Genomic DNA, 24,859 nt, shown 5'->3' on the forward strand with positions numbered 1-24,859 from the left:
CCCTTAAATCTGAGTTTGAAACCTGGTTAGGGCATTTGTATTGCTTCTTTCTCCCACTGAACATTTATTACTTATGTATCTTGGGTACCTGTGTGTTTTAGAATCCTGGGGATGTCAGGATTCTATTTTCAAGCCAATCAGAATTTTTTTCTCTTTTGTCTTCTGCTTCCAAAGGCCTTAGTAAGTACAGAATAAAAATCTTGCAGTTAGCCAATGACATTTTTGTCCAATTTACCATCTTTTTTTGGATGCATGTGTGTGTGGTTTTATTTAGAAAGGCTCCAAATACTAAGCAGGGCACTGAGGAGAAGGTAATCCAGAAAGACAAGAGAAAGATAAAACTGGCCACTTAAACAAGTCTTTTTGTTCTAAAATTTCATTTTTCTATTGAGGTCTTTACCATTTTGAATGCACGAGTGTCATCCAGCTGAAAAGTTCCAAGTTCAGGGATCAAGGGTAAGGGATAACACAAGAAAAAGACAGAGCCTGCTCCAAGAAAAGAAAAACCCAGGGTAGAGCAGTCATTGTCAATGGTTGAGCATCTAATCTAGGTAGGATTCAGAGGCCAGGCTCAAAGAATACACTAAGTTTTAATCAAGACATCGGAAAGAAGGCTGGCAGGTAGAAATAGCTCTCCAAGCAACCTTCAAGAGCCTGTATGTCCTGCTGCAGTGCCCCTCTTGGGGCTCGTCATCCTGCCTGGCACCAGATTAAAACAAAGCCTTTGGAAACACATCCATCAGCCAGTGTGAAGATGAAAAGAGGTTGTGGCCAAGAACACTGGTAGGATATGCTGAGGAGGAGGCAGTCAAATTATGAGTTTGAGGCCAGCCTGGGCTACATTTTTTGGGGGGGTGGGTCAGCAAGATGATGAGTCATGGGTGATAGCATTTGCTGATAAACCACTCGAATGCTCACCTGAGCCCACACAGCTGAAGGAGCGAACCAATAAAGGCAAACTGTCCTCTGACCTCCGTTTGTGCACTGTTGCACAATTGTACACTAGTGTGCATACACACAAGCAATACAATAACATCAAAAATTAGAACAAACTAATTGTGTCTGCTTATACTTAAATGCTCCCACTCGGACACCCCAACCTGGCCACCATCATCTACCAGTGGTGCTCAACATTCCTAATACTGTGACTTTTTAATATAGTTTTCATGTTGTGGTGACCCTCCAACCATAAAGTTAATTCATAATTGTAAATTTGTTTCTGTTATGAATCATAATGTAAACTTTTTTTGGAAATAGAAGTTTGCCAAAGGGGTTATGACCCACAGTTTGAGAACTGCTGGATAGGATAGCTTCTCTCCTATGCCTGTTAATTGGCCTGTGTTCAGACTTGAATCTTCAGAAACTTCTCATATTATGGAGGCTTCACTCTAACTCATAAAGAGTACACCTCACTGTATCTATATTGCAAGTGTATTTTTTTTCCTCCAAAAAATTTTTAAATGATTTAAATTCTTTTTTTTTCTTCAATTATTTGGCAAGGCAAACATTTCACTGCCTGCTGCCTGACATCTCCCTGGTGTCTGCTCAGGTATTCTTGCAAGGTGAGCTGCATGCCTACTTTGCAAACTTAAAGATATTTCTGACCATGTCATCTGGCTCACAGGAGCTGTCCTGAGATAGGAACGTTGGACATTTAATTTCAGATGTTTGATTTTGTTCTTTCTGTCTCTCTCTCCCTCCCTTCCCCCTCCTCCCAGAATTGTAACATCACGAACATTCTTTTTCTTATGATCACACACTTCTGGGAAGTTTAAGCATGCACCACCCCTCTTAGGTTCATGTGCAGCAGCTAGAGCTCTGCCAGGCTTGCAGCAGATTCTAAATATACACCACTAACATGATGGGCCAACGAGTTATAACCACAATCCTGTTCATGTAGCCCAGGCTTGCCTTGAACTTGCTACGTAGCTGAAGACCACAAACTTCTGATCTTCCTGCATTTGTCTCCAAAGTACTGAGATCACAGCACACCCAGTTTATGACATTTTGGGGGTGAAACACAGGGCATTGTATATGCCAGGCTAGAACTCTATACACTGAATGTGTCCCCGGCCTTCCTTGTATTTTCTATTGTTTTGTTAAGTGAAAATCTAATATCTAATGTCATTGGATTCTATGATGTGGACAACATCCCCCAAAGGCTTGTGTGCCAAAAGATTGGTCCCCAAAAGATGGGATCTTGGTGGGCAGGGCCAAATGGGAGGAAGTTAGGTCATTGGAGGCATGCCTTTGAAGGGGGTCTTGGCACTCCAGGCCCACCTTCTTTTCTGCTTCCTGGTCTCTTTGAAGTGAACAAATTGTTGTGTTACAGCCCCCCCCCACTCCAATGAGGTACAATCTGCACATAGCCCCCAAAGAACAAGATGGACTGTGGATGATGAATGGTGATGATAGATTGCAGATGGAACCTTTGCAACTATGAGCTTAAATAAATCTTCCCTCTTGCTGATTTTGTGTTTTTGTAGTGCTGGGAATTGAGCTCAGTGCATCATGGATGTGAGGCTCTTTCTTCTTTCTAAGTGGATTATCTCTGGTACTTTGTTACTGTTATGGAAAACTAACTAAGGCAGGAGATACTGTGTAGATTCTTGTTAAATTGAAAGGTTTGATCCATGTGGTGGAAACCATCAGTCACTTCTCAGTGTCCATTCTTCCTTAACAAAGGTCTCCGTTGTAAAAGCTGCACACTAGATAGGTATGGTCACGTGAATATCTTTGGGAAATGAGGCTTGAAGGGAACAGTAGCGACTTCAAGGAAATCACCTTAGCAAACAGGAAGTGGGGGAATAAATGGCGCGGTGGCTTGAATTCAGATTCCAGAATCTGTGTAAATGCTAGGTGAGATGCCTGACAACCACCTGCCTGGGAGACATGGAGACAAGGTATCTCCAGAGACTTCTCATGCAAAAGAGCCAAGAATTGGATTGAGAGGTACTGATTTAATGAATAAGGTGGAGGGTCAACCTAGTATGATTCCTGATATTAACCTTTGTCTTCCACAAGCACACAAGCATGGAATCAACACATGCAAAACCATGCAACATGCAACACACACACACACACACACACACACACACACACACACACACACACACACACACCCCACATTGGAAAAAAAAAACAGGAAAAAACTTCCAGGAAGTATCCCTTATCATTTCTTTGTCTCCATCTGCTCTCTGAAATATAGATATGAAGTTGGAACACTGGAAGCTACAACAGTTCACAAGAAAGAGGGTGCCAGCATAGTAGTATTAGAAGCAGAAGGATCGGTCCTAGGCTCTTGGCCACACCTGCCTCAACTTGGTCTTGTGTCAGGAAAAGACTTTCTCTTCTGAGCTCCTTCAATTGGGAATCTTCCTGTCGTAGTCCAAATGTATTTTCTGCCAACACAGCAGGTGCTGGCAATGGGTGATGGGGTACTATTCAGCAGTGAAAAACGCACATGGACAGCTCTTCGGCATATCTTGAAAGCATGAGTGGCAGGAGACAAAAGGATGGATGATATCAGCCATTTGGGGCAATTAGCAAGAGAAGTCTTTACATGTGCCTCTTCCCAGACCCCAAGGATCTGTAATAGGGTTGTTTAAGAGATTTCCTCAAATGGGATTATTACAGATATTTTGTTTCTCACATCTCAAGAGTTTTCTCCATGAGCTGTCTCAACACAGTCACCAGACAGAAGGAATTCACTGTCACTCAGGTGCTGCTGTCTTAATTTGGAGCAAAGCAAGCCAAGTGATAGACTTGTCAATGGGCTTCAATAACAAATGCCTTCCAGAGAATTTACAACCTGCTGTCTGGACACCTCCTGCCTTCGGGGGTCCAGGCTTGGCAGAGATCAAATGCCTGGGCTTTGGACACTCCCTTGCATGACAAGTCAATGCTCAGACCAGATGTGCATCAAATCACACAGGACAGCGTGGATAAGAGGTCCAGATCAGGGGTTGGTTAGAAGTTCTCAAATGTGTGTGGGAGGCATCAGAAGCCCCCTCCTGGAGGAGGCTGGGGTACCATCAAGGGCAGGCTGGACACAAATGATGCCCTCAGGATGCTGGCTGAGGGGGGGCATGGCTACTTGTTACTGGCTTGGGAGCTGTGCACGATTGGAGTTGAGATGGATGGGCTCAGTCTAGCTAAGTGGGTCTTGGAATAGATGAAGACAGAGGTAAGGAAGGAAATGGAGAAACAGAATAAGGGATGAAGAAGAGTAGGAGCAGGAAGAGACACTACAACATTGCTGGAAGATGCCTCGCTCCCATCTTGTACAGGTGAGAAAAAGAAGAGGAGGGAGAGGCAAGGAGGGTATGGTGGGAAGAAGAGAAAGGGGGAGAAAGCTCAGTTGGAAAAGCGTTGCCATCTAGGCAACAGGGGCATGTAGTGAGATGTCCACCCCGCCTGCACCTGTTGCACTGACCACACCGATTGGGGCGTGGGGACAGGTGTGGGTGTGACCTGGGGGGACTAGGTCTGGGGCCTGGACCTCAGCTCTCTCTCTTACTTCCTGGTTGGAGACAGAGAGCATCCAGAGGCACCCTTGAGATGGGAGCCTGCGGTGGTCATCCCTTTCTGGTGTAAGTGATTTCTTCCTGAATAAATATCCATTAGCCTGTTGTTTCACAGAGTCTTACTTACCATGCATTAGGGGCACAAGTTTGATTCCCAAAACACACATAATAAAATCCAGGCATGGTGGTGTGTATGCTTGCAATCCCAGCACTGGAGAGTCAGTGACAGGTGAACCCCTGGGGCTTCTCCGTCAGACAGACTAGCCTGTGAGCTCTGGGCCAGTGAGAGACTTTCGGGTGGACAGCTCCTCAGGTTGACCTCTGACCTCCCACAGATGATCACTCATGGGGGCAGCAGGTAAAGAATAGAAACAGAGAGAGGAGGGGAGAGTCAGACAGGCAGAGAACTTTGGAGTGAGATGGATGCCAGGAGAGACGGGGGGGGGGGGGAAAGAAGGGCAGAGCAAGACAGAGATAGAAGAGGAAGGCCCAGAAAGACAAACAGAACAAAGACACAGCAGGAGAAAGGGATGGACGGAGAAGCACAGGGACAGGGACATGTCAGCACAGCCATGGCTCAGAAGGAGACACAGTTCTGTGCAGGACTGCTGGGCCCTGTTAGTGCCACAGCTGTAAAGGAAGCTTCTAGGGGCATAGGGCTGGGTCAGCATTTTTTTTTTTTTTTTGGTACCTTAGTCAGCTAAGTTCAGAGATCTTGAGATAAGATAATAAATAGCTCCCAGAGTGAAACTCCCCCTCCATTAAAGTCCTGTTCCCTACAGAAGTATTTGAGCTACAAAAGTAATGAGACCAGAGACCACTTGCAAAGTCATTGTCTGCCTGAGGACTCTGTGTAGCCCAGTGGGAAAGGTTCTCCCAGTCTGGCCTCTCCACTCAGCCTTGCTCACCCCTGTACACACAGCCTCCCCAGAAGGTATTTTCTACTGTGCTGGATCAATACCCCAGGGTAGCAGGTCCACTTGCCAGTGATGTTTCCTGAGCCCAGAGCCAGAACCAGGAGAGGAGGGAATGGAGGGGAAGGCAGGGTCAGGAGGGGGGAGGAGGAGAAAAGGGAGGAGAGAGGAGGGAGCAAGGATGGGAGAAGATGAAAGATCCAGCCAGTTAAGCTAACAAAGGAATACTTGATAGGCAATTCTGATTCTCAGTGTGGAAAGAGACCAGCCTAGTATCCCTCATTCACCCTGGCATCCCTCATCTAGCCCAGCATCCCCCATCCAACCCAGCATCCTTCTGCCATCCTGGCATCCCTCAGTCAGTCCAAAATCCTTCTGCCAGCCCCAAATCCCTTTGCCGGTTCAGCATCTCTTAGCCAGCCCAGGATCCCCCAGAGAGGCCTGTGAGCAGATGTTGACCCTCTTAGGTGACCAGCCACAGAGAATAAGGGCAGCTGTGTTATCTGATGACTTCTAACCACAGACCCATCTAACCACAGACCCTGAAACCCAGAACTTACTCCGGTCTCTTGAGAAGGGTCCCAGACCTCTCTAAGTGGCACCAGTTTAAGCCTACACATGGGATGCTGGGGTCCAGTGTGGGACTGTACACTAAAGCCAGACCATTCACACTTATTCTTCCCCTTGTTCCTCAGGGTCACATGTTCCAGATGGCTCTGTGAGCCCCTCCTGGGACTGGCTGCACTGCCTCTGGGGATGGTGTGGTGTGGTTCTTCAGGAAGATAGAGGACCAGTCCAGGGTTGACTTCATTGCCTTGGAGACATACAAACCTGACTGAGGATGGAATCAGCTAGGGAGAGTAGCACTGGTGTGTGTGTGTGTGTGTGTGTGTGTGTGTGTGTATGTATGTAAAGGAAATCTGGCCTTATTATCCCAATACCATCCCACTGGGCACCAGGTTCCCACATTTCAAACAGCTGGGCTAACCTGTGCATTATTTGGCAAAGAGGAGTCTGAGCTGGGTCCAGGCCACTGGTGACCTACAGTTACAGAGTGGTGGTCAGTGATGCTGGTGTTACACATCCCCGTTTTTCTAGTCTCTGGCACAGAAGTCCTTAGGAGCCCCTACTCCCCTGATCCCATCCCCACACCCCAAATCCCACATTGCACTGGATCACAACGGGGAATCCATGACCTCTTGTTCCACAGCTGAACCATGCTTCCCAGGTCCTGATGCTTGCCTTGATGGTCTTCAGTGTCTTGTGCCTTGGCCATCACTAACCAACTTCCTTTTGCAGCCCACCTTATCCTTTATTCCCTGTGCAAGGAGAGATGTCTTCATTCCCCTCTCTCAGTGCTTAAGGAGCATGTTCTGTTCACTAGGCACAGTCGCCTGACCGCCTTCCTGGCCCACCATGGCAGGTGGTCACATCTCAGCTGCCCCTCCAGCGAGGTGCCCTTTGCCAGAGTCTCACTCTCTGCTCAAGCACAGTGACTTGAAAGGAGTATGGCCTGCAGTGCTATGGAGAGGGATGGTGGCTGGAGACACTGTCTTCCCTTTGAAGCCCTGATATGCCAGGCGACCCGCTCCTAGAATCTTTGGGATGCCCTGGAGCCTGTGCAGCCCCCAGCTGCTTCCCTTTCTGCTCCTTCATCCTATAAACATCCACAGACTCAGCGAATTAACTCTGTGCTTACCTCAGCTTAGAGCAGGGTTCAACTAGAGAACCCAAGGGAACCCTCCCTCCCTCTGTCCGCCCTTGATGAGGGCTCCGTGGTTTTTGTCCCAGGACTCCCTCCCCCACTAGTCACTGGACATTCCATTAACTCTTTAATCCCAGCAGCACTGGCGCTGAGACAGCAAAGCAGAGCCCAGGCTTAGCAATGCTAGTTCCAACAGCAGATCGTTTTATCCCCCGCAGGAATCCTTTTGTAGAAACACAGAATGATGGTAAGACACCCTAAACACAGCCTTGTCTGCCCGGCTGCCTTTAGCTGAGTTACAGGTTTCACAACCCAGTCCATAAGGAATGCTCTCTTTGATGGCTAAATTGCCTCTTCCTTCGCAGCAGGGGGCAGAGGAAGAGAAGACAGTGGGAAGAGGCGGTTTTCCCTTTCTCACTGTCAGAGGAAGTGCTAGTATTTTGCACCATCCTCTAGTTCATCTGGCAATTCTTAAAGTCTAGAAGTGAGAAGAAACCCACTATGGAGTGGGAAGCAACCTCTGCTTCTTCCCTGACAGCTCGCTATATGGGAGACAAGGACAGGAGCTTGTCTTAAAAATTTTCAAATCGAGAAAGAAAAAAAAAAAAAAAAGACTCATTTGTTACACGTGTGTCTGAGTCTTGATCATTTCAGCCCTCCACAAGCAGCGAATGGCGTTTTGGAAGGAGAAATTTGAAACTTTCTTTGTGGAGACAGACTGTATTTGGGTAGGGATGTGTTCATTGTGTGACAATGTTCCAGGGAGGGCATCCTTTAGCTGCTGGCACTTGTTGTCAGCCATGTAATGAAATCTCCTTATGAAAAGACCTATGAATCCTGGAGCAGAGCTTAAGAAATAAGCAGGACTAGGAAGGTCTGAGCCACATCTGACCTGAAGCTGCCTTCTTCCCAGGACACTAGCTTTCATACTACCAGAAGGAAAGCTGACCAAGAAGGGAGGCAACCAATAGTCCTATCTGGCTGTGTTGCCTATGCACCACAGCAATGACCAGCATGGTCCTAAGGGTGCAATGTTGGCACTTCTGTCTTGGCAGTAACCAATAGCTCTCTGATTGGACTGAAGGCCCACTCAACGGGAGGGAAATCATTCCTAGCCAACTCCTTGGAATAGTGAGGTTGTGGATCTTAGAGGAGTTATTACTGCATTTTTATTAGATCAGCATGACTCCTAACTACATTCTAAATCTATCCTTACACCCTCAGGTAAGTACAGCTCTCAGGTAAGTACCGCATCAAAGAGGCTTCTTTTTGCAGCAGATGGAGGAGTTCACAGAAAATCACAAATGATCAAAATACAGAGAACAACTTATCATTGGGTAGCCAGCACCAAGGAATATATCTACGAGACACATCCTGACCTAAGGCTCAAGGAACATCAGGAAACAAAGGGCAGAAAGAGTTTAAGAGCCAAAAGAATGGGAAGTCTGTTCTGAGAGTCTCTCCTAGTAACAACAGGGAAGCTGTACCCCTGACACCTCAACATTATGGCTTTCTAAACAAGACAGGAACAGCGACAACAGCAATAGACATGCTAACAGGAGCAGGAAAAGTATCAAGAGACCTCATACCCAGACAAAGAACTATAGTAGACAAGTAAAGAATGCTCAGAGAGGGAGATGGGCCCCACTATTGGTTACCCATTTTCAAGTGGTCAGCCCTGAAATCATACACATACAAGTAACTCGAAAGGACTGAACAAGTTGTGTTTATATACTTATGCACATATAGGTGTAACAATAAAAATTCAGCTAGACCAGGCAGGCCAGGAAGCTGCAGGGATCCTCCTATCTCTGCCTCCCCAGTGCTGGGATTACAGCTGTGCTCTGCCACAACTTCTCTATGAGTGCCAGGAACACGGACTCAGCTCTCCAGGTTTGGGTGACAAGCACTATATTTTCTTCTGCCGGTGGAATCCATAATACCTCCATCTGCAAATTGAACCAACCAATTCCTTTCTCACAGAGCATCAAATTATGAGATGCAGAAGGCCATGCAGAGTGGTCTTTCTTTATGACCCTCTAGATTGGGCTAGGTAATTTGGGAACATAGCCCTGAAGCCAGTCAGTCCCTTCCTTAGTTGCAGTCAGGGACTAGGACATTGTCCTCTCACGGAGAGTCCTTTGGCCCCATCACATTCAAACTTCTTTTCACTCCCACACATCTAGATGGACAGTATATTTAACTTAACAGCATTTTGCAACAGGCAACAAGCAACCAGCTCAACCAGCTTTGGCAATGGAAGAGGAAAATGGTTTCCTGCTTGCCTCCATCTGCAGGTCCTGAGCTGCTCACCCACCTGATGGTTTGATGTTGCAGGGAGTCAGGGTCTGTGGCATTCACTGTCAGAAGCACACTGCCCACAGAGATGTTCTCCCATTTTGTCACCATCATGGGGTCTGGGTAGAAGACTGGACCCTCGTTGACATCCAGGACTGTGATGTGGACAGTCGCTGTGGAGCTGGGGCCATAGGAGACGTCTGGTACCAGTGGGTCCTCATTTTCCACTTTGATCAGAAGGGTGTGGAAGGCAGAGATCTCATAGTCCAGGGGCTGGGGAAAAGACAGAAGGGTGTCAGAAAGGCACACACCATGAAGGGTATTTACTTTGCACATGGCCCCTCTGACATTGCATGAGTAGCTGTGGACACCTGGGGACAGTTCTGGGATTTGTGGATTAAGTCTTGTGCCACTCCAGGTGTCCCTTCTAAAGGAAAGCCTGTGGGGTCTGGGAATGTGCCTAGAACTTGGCTGTCTATGATACTTGCAGAGTCTTTTGGTTTCAGGGACTGTTATAATAGAGGGTGATACAAGAGTAAGCGTTAGGTCCAAAACACATGGTAGTAAATGTTCTGAGCCTCCACCATGGAGAAGTGTTTCAATTGTCATCCTGATGTGAGTGCTCTATAGCTCTTCACTAGACAGAAGGCCACACCCATGTCAGCCCCACACAAAGATTCTGTCCCAGTGTCAGTGAGTTGTCCTGGGGAAGATTTTTCCAGAGGATTTTGCAAAGAGGTGTTAGCCCATGTGTCCCTGGCTACATCAGGGAACACAAAGGAAACCACATTGTAGAAAGAGTTAACATGGGGCTCCTGACCATAAAATTCCACATTCTTTGTAAACCACAGACACCATTGTGCATTGAGAGTGACATTTCTGGGAGGGTCTCCTGCTACTAAGATGCAGAGGGAGAAAATTAGGTGGGGCAGGGATAAACTTCAGAACACATTGATTCATTGTACAAGCAAGTAGCCAACTCCTCAGAGCCAGGCACAGTGAGTAAATACCCTTGTTGGGAGGATGATGTGAACAGGAGCCTGAGGAAGGAATCTGGATCTATGTGATTTCCTGTGGTGCATTCTCAGAGGAGAGGAGTCAGAAGGTAGATGAAGATCCTGCAAGATGCAATCTGTACATAGAAATAAACCCTGTTCTCCTTTAAGTGGCTTCTGGTAATGATGGGGACAACCAAGTCCCACCCCAGGATGCAGGATATATATATATATATATATATATATATATATTCAAGTTTTTCCATGAAGCTGCAGGGCTGGAAAGTTACCCTGCATCTTTTATAGAGCTAGAACTAGCTTCAGAAGATGGCCAAGGCAATTTTATTTCATGCTCTTACCCCTTTGAAAGCACCAGCCTTGGATGGCTGGTGCCAGGCTCTCCCAACAGTTCTATTACTGTTATCAGGGAGGAAGTGACCCAGAGGTGGGGAAGGGCAGGAACCTAGACTCCGTGTCCTCTAGAAACAGAAGTGTCTGTGATCTGGTGTGCTCAGTGGCTCTGGTGTGAGGAAGTTGCTCACAGGGTTAGGTACTGGTTCATTTTTATCGTCTGCTTTACATAACACAGAATCTCCAGGGATTCTGGATCAGATGATGGCCATGTCTGTGGGGCACTGTTTAATTGTTAACTAATGCAGGAGGGCCCAGCCCACTGTGGGCAGTACTATTCTTAGGCAGATGTGTAAGAAGGACAGGAGATATATCTATATCTATCTATATCATCTATATCAAACCTCTCTCTCTTTCTGTGCATGTGCATTCCTCCATGATTTCTGCTTCAGTTCCGGCTTGAGCTTCTGCCCTGATTTCTGTCAGCAATGGAATGTGACCTGGAAGTGTAAGATGATGTAATTCCTTTCCTCCCCCAAGCTACTTTGGGCCAGTGTTGCACCACAGTAACAGCACAGGTAGGCAGGGTAATGCTCCCATAGTTCTCAATTCTAACAGTCTAAGGCAAGAAAGACTGTGGATGTGGTGAAACGAGAGAACCTGAGATAAGGGATTATCTTGGATCACCCAGTGGACCTGATGGAATCACAGGCAGGAGGTGTGGTGGATGGGATGATGGCCATCAAGGAGCACCAATGGAGAGGTTGTAGATGCGTTGAAAGTATTGGAAGGGACAATAAGACTAGGGCCACAGGTAGCCTCTAGAAGCTGGGAACAATAAGAGATGGAATCTCCTTCACGCCTCCAGGATTTACCAGTCCTGATTACACCTTCAGTTTCACTCAGCGAGGCCCTTGTTGGACTTCTAATGATCAAGTTACACTCACCATTGGCCACAAAATTTATGCTCACTGTTGTCACAGCAATATCAATCTGATACAGACCAGAAATTGCTGTTACTGTCAATTTGTTCATGAAGTCCTCAAAGTGCTGGACAGGTACCCCTTTCATATACTGAAGCCACAGCCTCCCATGTGAGGGCATTGACAAGGGGATCATTTATGAGGTAACTTGATCATGACATAGAGCCATGTGAATGGGAGAGCTGGCTCTCCCTTTTCCACTGCATATGGGGGCAGAGTAAGGGGGTATCATCTATGCAGATGCAGACTCTCACTTGACCTTGAATTTCTGAGCCCCGTGATCACAGACTTCAGCCTGCAGAACCTTAAGGAACAAATGTACATTGGTGACCAGCCACCATGCTGGTCAGTGTGAACTGTCAACTTGACAGAATGTGGAGTCACTGAAGAGGTGGGACTCTAGGCACTCCTGTGGCGGATCATCTTGATTATGTTTTGACATGGGAATACTTCTTAATTGTGAGTAGGACCATCCCCTAGGCAGGGGATCCAGTGTACAAAGTAGAGAAAGGGGGCTGAACACCATATATGCATTTAGTCCTTGCTCTCTGCTTCTTTACTGCAGATGCTTTAGCTGTCTCAGGCCTTGCTGCTCTGACACCTATTCCCCAATGATGACCTTGAACTCTAAATCAAAGTTAAACCTTTTCCTCTTACGTGGCTTTTGTCAGAGTATTTTTTTTTTTATAATTGTCAAAGAAAGAGACTAAGACAGCTACCTAGAAACATGACTATTTGTTACAGCAAGCAGAACGGAGTGTGACAGCCACCCTAAATTATATGCAACATTAACAGTGGCTTCTTATAGATGAGTAAACTGAGGCACAGCAAATGTGGGCAGGTACTTGGTCAAGCACACACAGGGACTTGAGATCAAGGTTCCTACTCTGCCCTTTGTTAATATCCTTCCCTGCCTCAGATACAAATGGCGTCACCTACCAGGGAAGAAAGTGGGAGGCAGGGAAGTCTCTAAGCCCACAGTGTTCCTCTCTGAGCTTCTGGGGGAGAATAGAATGAATTTGTCCGCGACTTTCTCTACCCTATGATTCTATACACCTTTCATGGGGCCCTACGTGTTCGTGGGAGGACAGAGGTGCCACCAGGGGCACTCTTACCTTGACCACAGACAGCATGCCCTCGTTGGTCTGTGGGTTAGTGTGGATTTCGAAGCTCTGCCCAGGATTTCCATTGATGATGGTGTATGCGGCCCTCCATGCTCCTGTCGTGGGGTCATCTTTGTCTTCTACTGTTAAATTGACAATAACTCCCACAGCTCCTTCCTCCACCGTGGCTTGGAACTGCAATCAAAGCAGGTGGCAATAGTCAGTGTTTTGAAATGTGTTTAGCAGAGAGCAACAACAGAGCTCATCCTGTGTGCACTACATGAGTTTGGTACACTTATCATCTCATTTAATAATACACAGGGATTATGGCCATGAAGATGCTACATTCCACAAATCAGCTTTCCCTGGACTCAGGTGTGGCCACAGGACAAACCTAGCTCTTCCAGAACATGAGGAAAGGATGGTACCATGTTGGGAAGAAAGCAGCTGTGCCCTGTCTTCTGTTCTTTCTTCCTCTGCCTCCTAGGATGCACACAGCTGGGAGACCCTGAGGGGGAGGGTGAGTCACAGAATGAAGTAGTTAGGGTCTCCAGTCTCACATGGAAAGGGCATCTCTGGCCCGGGAGTGAGCACTTTTTCTGAATTATTGTTCCATAAGAAGTGAACTCTGGTAGAGTATGAGCCATTGTATGTATATTTTTTTGCATGGATTAATATACATAGTGTGAGTGCCTGTGGGTGCATATTTTTGTGGGTTCATGTGAGAACAGCCTCAGGGGATAACCTCAGTGCCTTCAGGACAGGGTCTCTTATTGATTTGGCACTCACCAATTAGGTTAGACTGGCTGATCAGGGGGCCTGAAGGATCCCTCTGTCTCAGCTTCCCCATTGCTGGGATCCTAAGTGCAGCCTGGCTTTTTCATGAGGGCTTTAAGGATCTAATTCAGGATCTCATGCTCGAGCCACAGTACCTTACTGAGTGAGCCATCTTTCATGCCTTTGTGTGTGTTGTTCTTGACATTTTGCCCACCTTGAACTCAAGATGACCAGATAGGCGGAGGATGGGACTTAGGTGGAGGGTCTGAGGCTGCACACAGTGTTTGCCTCCTACCCTGCGTACTCCCTAACTAGGAGAATCAATTCCACCCTGCCTAGCTCCTTCCTCATGACCTACAAGATTAAAAGACTATTTGCTAAGAAACGCAGACACTTGCAGCCAGGAGGCATGGTTTTAATTGTACCACATCTCAAATACTTGTTGCATGTGGGTGTGGTTGGAATCAATCAATCTGTGACAAATGAGCTTTCCTACTGACAGGGAATCTCATGAGCCATCACGAGCACATTTCCTTCGAGAAGGAAGTGTGAGGTATTGTTCTGGCGTTTACCTCTGACACACTCAGGTGAACAGTAATCTGTTTGCAAATATTTCATAAGCAAGCAGGACCAAGGAGCTGACAAGATGAGGAAATATCTAGGAATTTCAATTAGTACAGTGAGAATCCAGACACGGTAAGATGATGTCAAAAAGGCTTTGTGTTCAAAGAGGAGTAATTTGAGAAATGAGGTTTTGCAAACAGTCACTGATTCATTGACTTTTAAATCATTAATCATGAGTCTCCATTTTGAGGCTTGGTTGTGGGGATGGGACAGAGATGAAAACTAATTTGTCTATGGCATCTCAGCAAACCTAGGCCAAGAGTCTTAAGAGTCTGAGGAAGCTTACCAGGCTGGAACTTAGCCTTGGGAAGGGGCTGTAGGGGATGCAGTCACACAGAAATGGCACCGGCAGTAACTATTTTGACTCCATTCCTATGATTCCTGTTTAAGCAAAGTTTGCCACCCCTACCTTTTGTCTTTCCATTCTCAAAAGCATACAAACAAACCAAACCAAACCAAACAAACAAAAAAACCAACAACAACAACCAACTTACCAACCAACCAACCAAAAACAAAATCAGCTTCATGGCTCTGAGTCCTATCTGCATAGTACATTTTCCTATGAGGTTTAATAATTCCTGAGTCCTATGCCATTTCAGTTGAGTAGGACAAGGCCAAAAATTTAAGATGAAGTCCAGAAATTCTAATGCACAGAATGGAGTGAGAGACATGATGAATTCAAGTCTAAGTCAATGTAACTGCTGGCCCCTGTGGGTGGAGGAGGCAGCCTGACTTGGTATAGAGGGGCCTTCAGAGCATCTAGACTCAGTGGGGTAGAGTGCTGTGATCAACAGTTTCAGTCTGCCATGTGTTCAGGATGGCACAGAGTACTGTGATCAACAGTCTCTGTCTGCCATGTGTTGAGGATGGCATAGAGTGCTGTGATCAATAGCTTCCATCTGCCTTGTGTTGAGGATGGTACAGAGTGCTGCGATCAACAATTTCTGTCTGCCATGTGTTCAGGATGGGCCTTGGTGACACACATGCTCCACAAACCTTTCAGACTGCAGATGAAGATGAAGGTAGAGAAGGAAGCAAAGGAAGGATCCTGCCCCAAGTTCTACAGTGAATTAAGGGCCAGACCCTCACCTCTTGGGTATTCATAAGCTCTGCTTCCCATCAATCTGCTGCTGAGCCCACCCAACATCCATCACTCAAGTTAGTACTTTGGCATATCTACAGCCAAGACACTTGAGCCTTGACATTCCTCATTGCAATACAGTCTTGTTGTTCTTGTGATACCTGCTGTTTAGGAAATTGGGTAGATAATTGTGGCCTGTGATGTCCTATATGTCCCAAGTTAGATGGAGAGGATGTTATGTCTAACACACAAGCAAGAGGATGTTCGGGCAAAGCAGCTGATTGTCACATGGTCAAGACAACAGAGCTATATAGACTTCAACTTGAGGTGGTTGGAGGCTTTGACTCCAGCTCTTCACATGGTACTCAGGACATGGAAGGGACTCAGAAAAAACTTGTCAAATAAGAGAATTTTCTTAAATACAGGGAGCAGTAGTGAGGGCTGAAAGAATGCAGAAGGATAGCCTTGCTGAGGTGAGACAGTCATTGTTGGACTACCTGGACCACATCCATTACAGTGTATATTATATGTATTAAAATGGCACATAGTCATCCTATCAATCCCTGTACTTTTAGAGAATCCTGACAAACAAACCATAGACACTTCTTGTCTGATTCTTAAATTTTGGTCTTCATTGGACTTTCCATAATTCTTATGGGCTTTAAAAATTACATTTTATGGTATGAGTAAATTAATTAAAATTTTCCTTGATTCTGAAAGCCACCTCCCTATCTTAGAGCCTAGCACTAAAATCTAGTGGTAATTCGTGGAGGAGTGAGACTTGATGCCCAGAACATAACATGGCAAATAGCATATGGTTGGGTTTGAAGATCTGAAGGACAGACCAATGAGGTTGGTCATTAATTGATGAAGTCAATATATAGGTCATGGGTATGTAAGTCAAGACTGCAACTTTTCTCATAACTGTGAAGTCTTCATGCCTGTTGCAGCTACTAAAGGGGCTGCCATAGGACACCATGTTTATGGGTAGGCAAGGAATCCACACAGAATGGGAATCTAGAGATATCCTAGAAACTCTCGTGAGTGTGTACTATGGATAGACCTGATATGCTCTTAGAGATAGCTACATGTAACTATGATCTTCCCATTTATCCATCCATCCATCTATCCATCCATCCATCCATTCAGCCATCCGTCCATCTTCCATACAACCTTTGTCCAACTACTCTATTCATTCACCATCTATGTATCCAGTAATTCAATTGTCCATTTATCCAACAACCCATCAAGCCACATGGCCATTTGTGCAACTTTCATTTCTACATCAGTCAACCATTCACATTCCACCATTATCCATCCAGACACCTAGAGACTAGTAAGCAAAGCAGATAGAGCATATTTCATTATGGATTTATGGATCAGAAAGAGAAAAAAGACGAGAAATGTTTAACTATAAAAAGGTGTTATCACAAAAGAAGCCACATAGTTCTAGGAGAGTCTGTAGCACCTGAAGGTGCCTGACTCAGTTTGAGGAAGCTCATCAGGGAAGAATTCCCTGAAAGTAAAAGAAGAGGAGCCCTTAATGAGGTAAAGTGAGGGCAAGCACTCATTCCTGGCTCCTGGAAGAGCAGGGGCAAAGGCCAGACCACCAGAGAAGCTGAGGAGGGTGTGGGCAGCATAAGCCCTCCAGGGAGAATCACTTCACAATGGACTGCAGAACACTGTGGGTAGAATTTGATGATGTGGGGTGTTGGGAGCTAGGAAAAGGCGCTTAGATTTGCCCGAAAGCAAATCAAGAAACTGGGTTATGTTCAAATACTCCTGAGAGAATTCAGAAAAAATAAAAATCTTTAAATAAAAAAAAACATTCCACACAGTTATTATACTCTTTGTTAAGACTATTATCTGATTCTTGCATAACTATGAAGCCAGTTTCTTCAAGCATCCATTTAGAAACTCATTACTGCTTAATTAAATACTCATTCTATTAATTCTATTCAATATTTTAACCCCATTATGTAATTCAAGAATGGAAAATTAAATAGATTAAAATGAAATAGTACCATTTTACATTTCTATAGCCATGTTCACTTTGTGATTTAAAAACAATAGATAAGCATTAATTTACCAAAGCAGAGCTGGAGGAGTTATGGATTTTAACGTTACTTCTTTTAATTGGGAAAGAATAGATAAAGTTATTTTTCTGTTAAACAGTGTAGTAAATCAAATACCAGATGTAAAACACAGTTTTGCATAACCAGTGTGGGCTGGTGCCTCAGGATGACGCACTGAAGACAGTGAGTTCATTCACTTCTGAGCTGAACTATGTCATTCTCTCTCTTTGGGAAGTGGCTGAGTTTGTAATGACCATCAGGATGGGGTTGATTGGCCGAAGAGATTCTCATCAGAAGGATGAGGGGCTTGGGTTATTTTAACCACAATTAATTTTTTTTTTTTGTGTGTGTGTGCATTTGAGCATGCAAGTGGAGGCTAGTGGCCTGTGTCAGGTGTTGTGGTAGTTAGAATGAAAATGGCCCCACAGGCCCATAAGGAGTGGCACTATTAGGAGGCGTGGCCTTGTTGGAGGAAGTGTGTCATGGGGGGAGGGTAGGCTTTGAGATTTCAGATGCTGAAGCCAGGCCCAGTGTCTCCCTGCTTCCTATCAATCCAGATGTAGAACTCTCAGCTACCTCTTCAGCTCAATGTCTGCCATGCTTCCCACCAGTCCATGTTGATAATGGACTGAATCTGAGCTGTCAGCCAGTCCCAATTAAATGCTTTCCTTTATAAGAGTTGCCTGGTCATGGTGTCTCTTCACAGCAATAAGTAGAAATCCTAATTAAGTAAACTGTCTTCCTCAGTCTCAGTCACTCTTCACTGTGTGTGTGTGTGTGTGTGTGTGTGTGTGTGTGTGTGTGTGTGTGTGTGTTTCTCCACTGTTTTTTTTTTTCAGGTCTTTAACTGAACTTAGAGCTCCTTTCTCCTCCCCAGGTTCCTTCCCAGGGGCTTGGATTTAATAAGTACAGAATGACGACATAGAACAGTTGGTCTGCATGTTAGCCTGGAGAGTGTAATCTGCTCTGGGAACTCAGCTCACTTCCCACCTGGAAAGCTGCAGGTTGGCAGGAGGCAAGAGCAGAGGATGTTCAGGGTCTTGCCTGTTAGAGCTCCCAATCTTACAGCTGTACAGAGAACTGACACTGAATTTGGAAAGCTGCCATTCATTCACTTGGGCTTGGCCTTGGCTTTGCAAAATTAAAAGATAAAGTTTTGGAGAGCATTTTAATCCTTGTTTATTTCTGAGGATAAAGAGGCAAGGTAAAGCCTATGAGGAATCTATCCAGCAAACAGGTTCATGAGTTTGTGTTTACATAAAGGATATGGCTTCCTAGAGGAACCTAATCTTTAGCTCAGAGTTCAATGGGTAGAGTCTTCCATTGATATAAATAAGATAATGTGCACAGAATGAGCTTGGCACATGGCACAGCAGATACAGTAACGGGTGTGATGATTAGTTTGAAATGTCAACTCGCCATGACCTGGAGCTACCTGAGAAGAGAGTTTCAACTGAGGAATTATCTAGGTTAGATTGGCCTGTGGCCATGACTATAGGGTACTGTCTTAATTATTAGTTGATGTAGGAAAACCCACCCTGAATGTGGGTGGCATCATTTCATTGGCTGAGCAGTGAACGGTATAAGATTGAAGGAAGCCAGCTGAGCACACGCAGATAAGCAGGCAGCATGGATAGCATGGATACATTCATGGCTGTCTGTGCTTGGCTGTGGACATGGTACTTTAAGTTCCTGCCTCGACTTCCCTAAAATAGTGGATTGTAACCTGGAATCATAGGCCAAATAAACCCCCTTTCTCTCTAAGTTGCTTGTTACAGGAAGAGACACTAGGACAGGGGATTAGATTTGTTAGCAATGATAACAAGGACAGACTTGCTATGCAATGTATGAAATTCTTCATAATAAATTGGACAAGGTGGTTCAACCCCCGTGACACTCCATTCTTCCCACAGTCTACTTTATAATGAGGTTCCGTGCATATGCATTTTATTTTTCTTTGCACATGTGAAGAAAGCTTTGTTATTTTCAGTGATGTTTATCCAACACTTACAGATTTGCTAATCCTTACTGTATTCTAACAACAGACCCTTCATTGCCAGGGCTAATGATGCTGACCTACAGTGTTAGCTACCTGGATTCCTTCTGCCTATAATTAGCAACCAATGAAGGATGGTGAGATACGAGGATTTATTTTAACAAGTATACACAGACTGTCCATTGCATGCTGAGGGCTCTGCAGAAACACTGCACTAAATGAGAGGGACAGTGTCCCTGGGCACTGCTCTGCTGCATGTATTGTACAATCCAGCTATTCGCTGTCTAGAAGTTTGGAAACTCTTTCTTCTGCTTTCATAACTGTGGATGAATTTTATTTTAGATGCATTTTAGGTTACAGCTAATGATCATTTCAGTAAACACTGGGTCGTGAGTATATTACATATGGAAAATAATGAATCTTGACCCCTAACTCACACTACAGACAGAAGACAAAAAGCAAAACTATGCAGCTTAGCATAAATAGCTATCATATTATATAAAAATAATTGTATGTACAAAGTATATATTATATGTAAGCATTTACATAGAAATTTAAAAGTATATAGTACAGATTTCTAAATAAAGATTTTATTTTTTAACACCCAGAGGCCTTCCCTCAGAAATGACTGACAACACATCAGAAAATATTGTTGGGGAGTTGCTGGGGAGACAGCTCAGTCAGTAAAGTGACTGACCCACAAGCATGAAAATATTCGTCAGATTGCCAGCACTCATGTAAAAAGTTGGGCAATATGTCTGTAACCCCAGCACTGTGAGTATGTGTGTGTGTAAGACAAGAGGATCCTTGGGCTTTAGTGAGAGACTCCGTCTTAAAAACAAGGCAAGCACCCATACACACATGTACACACACACACACACACACACACACACACACACACACACACACACCCCAAAACTGGGCTGGAGAGATGGCTCAGTGGTTAGTTAAGAGCACTGGATGTTATTCCAGAGGTCCTGAGTTCAACTCCCAGCACCTACATGGCAACTCACAACTGTCTGTAATTCAAGTTCCAGGAGACCTGATGCCTTCACACCAACACATAAAGTTAAATACATTGTAGAAAAGAATCAAAACTCAGAGAAATAGAAGTGGCTGAGTAGCGGAACATGGTATGGCCATTTCCCCCATGTGGATGCTAACTTATTATCAGAGAAATCCACCATGCACAAGAAGCCAGGGGATGTAGATACCGAGAGAAAGACTGAGATGAGCGAACCCCAGTGTCTGCCTTCTGATGTCAGTGACTCTAACTCATGCCTAGTAGATCATACATGTGACTGCCCCTCCTTGTGTTGCGTGCACATCTCTAAAAGTTGAACTTTTCTCAAGGAAATCTGATCAAGTCCTTTCCTGGTCCACTGGACACTAACGTCTACTGGTAATCATTCCGTTTCTCTCCTGTAGCCCTGCTTCTATGCAAGATTTAAAGTGTGTGTGTGTGTGTGTGTGTGTGCGTGCGCGCGCGCGCGCGCATGTTGGAGGACAACCTTCTGGGGTTCATTCTCTCCTTCTACCATGTGAGATCAGAGGGTGGAACTCAGATCATCAAGTTGTGTGGCAGACACCTTTGCCCACTGAACCATCTTGCTGCCCTGTAACCTATTTTTTATATATGTATATTCAGAAGTATGTAAACGTTTTTTTTGGGTGTAAAAAGGTTGTGAGTGGAAGAAGTTATAAAAGCCATGGTATAGGATTCTGCCTCTGCCACACATGCTCAACACCACACACTGCCAGGACTGAAAACAAAAAAGTAGTTTTTTTCTGGAAGAAAAATCTCAGATAACATTTTCCCCTTACAAAACAGCAAGAACACAGCAACAGAAGACCAACAGGAAGCCAAAGCTGTTGGGCAGTGATTTCAAGCTCTGTTCTGAAGAGCCAAGGATACTTAAGAGGTAGCCCAGAAACCTCACCTGCACACCCAAGGTTTTCCTCTAAATAACAAGCATGTAAACTGCCCCAGGAGTTAATTATGCTTTGTTTGTTACAGTTTCTGCCTAAGATCTTGTTTGGAAAAGATTTTGCTGCTAAAAAGAAATTTGAAAATTAGTGCCTCAGGGAAACAATGTAGAAAATAGTATGTTAAATAGTGGGAGAAACAAAACAAAACAAAACCACAGAGCAGAGATGCCACATTCTTCCTGCTGCCCCCCTCATCTGAAGGCTAGACTTAGGTATCCTATTTTCATGGACATCAGCATCTCTTTCAGTTCAGTTATAAAGGGGGAGCTAGAGTAAGGGGAGGGAGGGGTGGACATGACATAAATACAACATGCATGTATAGAATTCTCAAAAATAATTAAGTTAAAAAATTGAAGTGGTGCCGGAAAGATTGCTCAGTAGTTAAGAACACTGTTCTTGCAGGGGCCTGTGTTTGGTTCTTAGCGCCCACATGATGGCTCACCATCTTCTGTAATCCAGTTCTGGGGAATCCAGTGCCCTCTTCTGGTCTTTGTGAGTACTGCGTACATGTGATTCACAGACATACATGTAAACAAAACACCTAAACACATAAAAATAAATAAATCTTAACAAGTAATAAAAAGTGAAAGGATATGTTCAAACAAATTTGTACTTTTAACAAGATAATTGAAAGTGATTTAATTTTGAGAAGAAAATAATTTTCTGTAGAGATCTGCATTTGGCCACCAAATTGAGTGTAGATGAAGAGTGGCCATTTAAGCAATTATATTATATTTATTTGTGCGTGTTTGTGCGTGTGCATGTATGTGCACGTGTGTGCATGTGTTTGTGTGCTCACGTGTATCTCTCTCTCTGTGGGTACACACGCTGTAGTGGTGTATGAGTGGAAGCAGAAGATAACTTTTGGGAGTTGGTTCTCACCTTCTATCTTGTGGGACCTGGGTATTGAATTCAGGTTGTCAGGCTTAGCAGCAGGCACTTTCACCCTCTGGGCCATCTGTCTCACTGGCCCTCTTTCAGAAAAAAAATGTGGTCTGTCTCTACTATTTGGACTTTGGTTCATATAGTTTTGCATGGACAGGATGAATGGACTTTGCTTGACCTCTACCCATGGAAAAATCCAGAACTTCCTGTGTCCCATTTTGCTTTAACTAAGATGTAAGGATCAGAAAAGTAGTGTTGTGTGCATGCCCTGTTGTGGAGTGTGTGCATTTGTGTGCACATGTTGTGCCTGTTTGTTGTGTGTAGGTGTGTACACATGGGTGCCTGTTGAGGAGTGTGTGTGTGTGTGTGTGTGTGTGTGTGTGCGCATGCGCATGCACACACATTCAGGTGTTTGTGTTATGTGTGAATGTGTCTATATTGCCAGTGGTGTTGTGCTGAGCTCTGTTATGGATGCTGGCTGCATAACAGTGGATTCTACATAGGAAGTCCTTGTTTGCTATGTACTGTTCTCAGTGACATAGTATACAAATACATACATAATAAAACAACGACTTCTCCAAGGACCTTAAAAGAAAAATAAAGCAAGAGCAAGAGTCACACTCAATGACTCATCTCTTCACCATTTGCATCCACACACTAGGGTCATGGCAGACACTGGAACAAATAAAACAAAGCTCAATTCCAAACTCGGGAGTGGGAGGGCTGTGCTTGGAGTCTGTGTAAATGGAGCTCATTGAAGCTGGATTCCCAACTCCAGATGCTGTACATGGAAGTCTGTGTACACAGAGCTCAAAGAAGCAGACTCCTGATAGTTTGTGTACAGGGTCTGTGTAGATTGGGTCATGTTTTCTCATATCTTAAGAGTAGTCCCCCTCTCCCCCATGAAGACTTTGCCTAATCTGATTTGACTTCTGGGCTATAGGGAAACAGATGAACTTCAAGCCAAATTAACTAAAGAGGCTTCAAATCTTTAGAAGACCCAAGTTTAACCAGAGCTCACAGACAGATGGGCCTCAGGGGGACTGTATCTGTCATCTCTAGACATGGGGCTGTGGGTTTTCCTCCCAGCAGATTTATTGAGATATTATTAATATACCATAGTATCCACCATTTAAATCATACAATGGGGTGGATTTTGATGATGTTCAGACCTTTAAATGTGATGGTACGTGTGTATCATACCAGCACTCAGGAGACAGAGGCTGGTAGATCTCAGTGACTTTAAGGCCAGCCTGGTCTATATAGAAGTTCCAGGTCAGCCAGGGCTACATAGTGAGACACAGTCTTAAAAAATTAGCAAACAACTTTCCTACAATCAACTTTAGAACGTTCTCATCTCCTCCCATAGAAACCCTATATTCATTACCAGTGTCCCCAACTCCCTTATTTGTCACCCCTCTCCCTGGCAGAAACAAATCTTCCTTCTGTCGCAGGTTTGCTTGCTGTGGGCTACACAGTGTGGTCTTGTGTGTGTGGTTTCTTGTTATTTCAGAGCCTCTCTGTGTTACCACAAGGGCTACTGCTTCATTCATTTGAATGAGCAGAGGGTGCTCCACTAGATGCAAATGTGCAGTTTTATCCACAAACAGCTTCTGGTTGCTGGGTTGTTCCCACTCTGGCTGCTGTGGACAGTGCTGCCATGAGCATACACATGCAAGCCACATGTGTCATTCCTTGAGATACAGACCTAGGAGTAAAATGACTGGGTTCATGGTGACTGTTAGAAGGGGTGTGGATTTGGGTCATTGTGGGTGCACACATGACCTCCAGCCTCACCTTTCACATGTGTGGAGATACATGCTCTTGGCAAGTTTCCTGAGCTGCCTACTCGGCTTGCATACAGGGAATAGTGATTACTGAAGGCCCCTTTCAAGAGCACTAAGGGTAGGAACCACAGAGGAGCCTCCTGATTTTTAGTTTTCATGGAGTGCTGACTGAGTTACTACATGATCTGAAAGAGTCCCCAGAGCCTATGGTGCCTGGCCCTTTCTCACACTCACAGTCATTGAAACTAGGGAGAGAATTTCTTTAATCTCCCAAGTCTGGGGGAACGACACACTTGGTTAGGCTCCTGATACCAACACCCGGTACAAATAAGGACAAGAGGAACCTCCGCTCTCATGAGGGATTTGTACAGATTCACACGTGGGACTGACTTGTAGCTTCTAATTTGTATTTAAACCCCAAATGCTTCAGCTTGAAATCCATTGTCTGTGTCTGCACCATTGGCTCCTATTTCCAATTACTCTCATGGGTCCAATTGCAATTCCCACTGGCACAGATAGCTACATGTTTCTTCATGAGTGGCTCACATGCTTCCTGGGAACATCTGAGTCCCACGGGGAGAAGGGATGGCTGAGCACTGTTCCCTTGGGACCTGGGTACCACAAAAGAAGGAGGACTGGTTGAGCCATTCTTTCCCCTTTCTGGGCTCTGATCCCAGGGTGGCTTTATAGAGTTCAGGTCTATGGGGGAAAAGAAGGCCCCAAGAGCATCTGCCACACTGAAGGAGACCAGTGAGGAAACCAGCTGGTTT

At 45.0% G+C, this 24,859-nt stretch overlaps 1 protein-coding gene across 1 annotated transcript in view; it reads right to left on the reverse strand.

The window, feature by feature from the left end:
- Cdh13 (cadherin 13) overlaps window positions 1-24,859 on the reverse strand; it is a 967,076-nt gene that overhangs the window by 68,888 nt on the left and 873,329 nt on the right. Inside the window, exons 9-10 of the mRNA XM_051201850.1 lie at window positions 12,888-13,070; window positions 9,463-9,716 (exon numbers count right to left, since the gene is read on the reverse strand). Of these exons, the coding sequence (XP_051057807.1) occupies window positions 9,463-9,716; window positions 12,888-13,070 (437 nt within the window). The remainder of the gene's footprint in view (window positions 1-9,462; window positions 9,717-12,887; window positions 13,071-24,859) is intronic.

The sequence above is a fragment of the Phodopus roborovskii genome, unplaced genomic scaffold, assembly GCF_943737965.1.
Source record: "Phodopus roborovskii unplaced genomic scaffold, PHOROB, whole genome shotgun sequence".
NCBI lineage: Eukaryota > Metazoa > Chordata > Mammalia > Rodentia > Cricetidae > Phodopus > Phodopus roborovskii.